At 60.1% G+C, this 3,593-nt stretch overlaps 1 protein-coding gene across 1 annotated transcript; it reads right to left on the bottom strand.

The window, feature by feature from the left end:
* Positions 1–918: 918 nt before the first annotated feature.
* FOXH1 (forkhead box H1) lies at positions 919–2,766 on the bottom strand. The gene is made up of 3 exons (XM_058174805.1): positions 2,674–2,766; positions 2,099–2,203; positions 919–1,668 (listed from the first exon to the last, which is right to left on the bottom strand). The coding sequence occupies exons 1-3, from the start codon at positions 2,764–2,766 to the stop codon at positions 919–921; spliced, it is 948 nt and encodes a 315-aa protein (XP_058030788.1).
* Between the last annotated feature and the right edge of the window lie 827 nt (positions 2,767–3,593).

The raw sequence follows: 3,593 nt of genomic DNA, 5'->3' as shown, positions 1-3,593 counted from the left end.
TAAACTAGCCCTTTCTATAACAACAAACCTATCCAACCAGTAAAGCTCAAAATCAAAGTTTCATTCCCCCCCCCTCACCTCAAACACAAGGTCCAAAAGCGGTTTCCAAGCAGAAGCAAGTTATTGTTTTATTTTTTCTTTAATCAAGAGTCAGTTCAGCCCCCACTGCTAACTCCATCAACTTCTGCAACCATTGTGGGAATTAAAGTCTCTTTCCATTTTTGGGCATAAAGTAAGCTTTCTTATAGAGGTTTTATGACCCAAACTAGTTGATCACTAATGATGTTCCCTAGTTGGGTCATGAAAACAACCCACCTCAGAGAGCACCAGGAACCCTCGCCCCCATCATGGCTTAACCTAGCTGGTGTCCGATTCCAACTTGATGAGAGATTATTTAATGGCATTGTGGCTGAACTGCACTCTGTAAGAAGGGAGAAAAACCAAACAAGGAAGCAAGAATATTTTAAATGTAAAATTTATTAATTTAATAATGTATCAACGTGCCCTTGAAAACCGGGCAGAAATCACCACCATCGAAAAGCCCCCCCCCCAATCCTTACCATGCTTGAGGCAATCGGAACTGCAAACCACCCATCCATAAAATGCCCCCCCACCCCAGGAAGTAACCAGTGGCAAAGCTCCCGATCTGAGCAAGCCCAGAAACAATGTGCTTTTGGAGCAAAGCGAGGAAGTGGATGCTGGGCTTCTGAACGGCTCCCACAATGACCATATAAAGGTTCTATGCGCAGCCGTGGCCCATTTGTCGTAAACCATTGAAAGGGGACCCCCAAGGAGGGAGCCCACCAGAGAAAAAAGCATCTTGTGAAACTGGCATAACAGAGTGAAATAAATAAGGGAACTGGTACACTTGCATTCAGGGGAACATCTGCCACCCACTTCCTCGGAAACGGGGCACCCTCAGAAAGGGTAATGGTGGGGGGGCAGGGGCTGGAAGGGGACCACCCAAGGCAGCCAGGAGGCATCTGGCACCAGGCCAGCTTGCTGTATTTCCAGTGGGCCGGGGGAGAGGCCTGGATATGGGTGGGGAGGGTAGGGGGCCGTCACCAAGTTCCAGTAAGGAGGGCTCACGTGCGGAGCAGGCCCCAAAGTGCAGCAGGGGAGGCTGAGCGAAGCCGGGATGGCGAGAAAGGTTGGCAGGGATAAGGGACCCCCAGCCGGGGACAAAGTGCCATGGTCGTGCCAAGGAGGCAGCTGGAAACAGTCCGTGCAGCAGGCGGGGGGCAGCTGGGGAGGGCTGGCAGGTGGGCAGGGCCCCCCTTGGCTGCCCTCACTAAGAGGAGGATGGAGGCGGCTGACGGAGGCACCCTCTGAGCTCGGGGATCCAGGTTCGGCCCTTCCATCTTCGCTCCGCGGCTTCAGCAGAGATCTGATGGTGAAGGCCGCCTTGCATGGGGGAGGCTGGGGGGCCTCCTCTTCCTTGATGGGGAGGGCTTCGGCTGGGAGGGTCGTCTGGGGATCCGGAGCATCACTTGGAGGCACGTAAGGATGGCCCTGCAGCACGAAGGGGCCGAGGTCGGGGGCGAAAGTCACCTCCTCTTGGCGGGAGATGGCCGTGTTCTGCAGCTTCAGGGCTTCCGGGGGGATGCGTTCCACGTCTACCGTCCAGTAGTTCCCCTTTCCTTTCGGCTTGGACGGATCCTTCAGCACCTGGGAGGTAGAGGGTGGGAAGGGTCTCTGTAAGGAGGCAACCCCTCCCCCCCAGTTCTTACTCCTTAGGTGAAGAATGATGGGATTTGAAATATCCAGCACGATGCTGCTTCTGGATCTCGGGAACCTGTTAGGATGGATGGACTTCAGCTCACCCAGAATTCACCAGCCAACAAAGCTGAAAAGTTGAAGTCCACCCAAGGGGCATTCTGGGAGTTGAAGTCCACCCATTTTAACTTTCCCCGAGATCCAGAAACAGTGAGTGCTGGATTGAAGGCTTCCCAGGAAACATCTCTAGATGCGTTGGAGGACCCACCAGTCCCAAACGACACCCCCCCCTCAGAAGGGGCCCCCACCTGGCTGAAGAGCCTCTTTGTAGAGGAGGCCCCCTCCCCACCCAGCCCCCTCCCCTCCCAGGCGGCCTGGTTACCATCCTGAAGCAATCGTTGGCCGACAGGTTGTGCCTGATGGAATCCTTCCAGCCCTGGTAGCTCTCTTTGAAGAACGGGAAGAAAGCGCTGATGTGTCTTGTGATCTGAAAGAGAGGGGGGGGGTTGGGGGGGGAGAGAAAAGATTAGAACTGCTGGCCAGGCAGGGATCCCCCTCTGGGGCTCCAAGCTCCCCCACTCTCACCCGAGACCAGCGCCCGATCCTTCTCCGTGCCAGCCGGCAGGATGTAGGGTCTCTTCCTCGAGTAGGGGGTTGGACTAGAGGACCTCCGGGGTCCCTTCCAATCGTACGATAACGTGTTCTCCGCGCTCAGGGACAGAGAAAAGCGGAGCCAAGCCCGCTGGCTCCCCGCCCGTCCCTTAACCCCGGTTGCCGGGGCGAGAATCAGCGCCGTATAAATCGTAAGAAAGCCAGAAGGAAACGAAGAAGCGAGCGGGGCCGTCGAGGGGGTCCAGCGCCCCCGAGGCAGAAGGCAGCGCTGGGTTGGAAGAAGCCCCCGCGGCCCCCCTTCCAGCCTGGGACCCCTTCTCCAAAGCGGCGGGGGAAGCGGCCAACGAGCAGCGGCGCCGCCGAGGAGCCTCGACGCCCGAAAGCCGAGCCGCGTCCGGGATGCTGGCGGGCGAACCTGCCGCAGGTCCCGTCCGACATCCCGAGCGGCCGCTAAGCGAGGCCGGGTCCCTTGGGCCGGGGGGGCCGCCCCCTCCAGCCTCCCGCGAAGGGAGAGGCCCTCCGGGGTCCCTCCGGGGTCCCTCCGGAGCGGCGGCTGACCTGGGCGAGCTTCAGCTTCTTCCCCGGGGCGGCGGTGATGACCAGGGCGATCATGGCCAGGTAGCTGTAGGGGGGCTTGGCGTGGCGGCTGTAGCGCTTCTTGAGCCGGCGCGGGGGCTGCTCCGGGGCCCCTCTAGCCTTGCGCTTGCTCCGGGCGCCGGCCGGAGGGCTGCCCCCGTCGGTCTCCTGCATGTCCCCGTCCGGCTGGAGAGCGCCCCAGCCCCCCCCCCGTGCGGGGGCTTTAAATGGGCCGGGGGCGGGGGCGGCTTTCTCAGGCTGATGGGGCAGACCGGGCGGCTCCAGGCGCCGAGGGGCGGGGTGGCCCCCCCCCCGCCGAGCCAATGAGAAACCCGAAAGCCCAGCGACCACCGCCCCGGGCTGTGGATTAGTGGGCGGCAGGTCACCGCCAGGAAGTGGCCCTCCCGCCTCCGCTCCAACCTGGCCCTGGGAGGGGGGAGGGGAGAGGAGAGGAGGGGGTCTCATTGCAGAGGGTCCTCCTGGCCTTGGATTTACCACGGGTTAGTCAACAGACCGCTCAGCCCTCTGAACTGGCTGCAAGAAGGAAGGGCTCCCCCCAAATGCAGAACTGGGGTGACTGACTTGGGTTTGGGTTGCTTGCATTCAACCCCTTGGAGAGCCCAGAGAAAGCGGGGCGCATTGGAACGCTTTGAGGGGCCTTCGAGGGGTCCTTGGTGCTCCCTGAACAT

This window comes from Ahaetulla prasina, chromosome 3 (assembly GCF_028640845.1).
Source record: "Ahaetulla prasina isolate Xishuangbanna chromosome 3, ASM2864084v1, whole genome shotgun sequence".
In the NCBI taxonomy this organism is placed as follows: Eukaryota; Metazoa; Chordata; class Lepidosauria; order Squamata; family Colubridae; genus Ahaetulla; species Ahaetulla prasina.
Note: the sequence above shows the minus strand (reverse complement) of the source record. Positions and strands in the feature narration are given on the sequence as shown.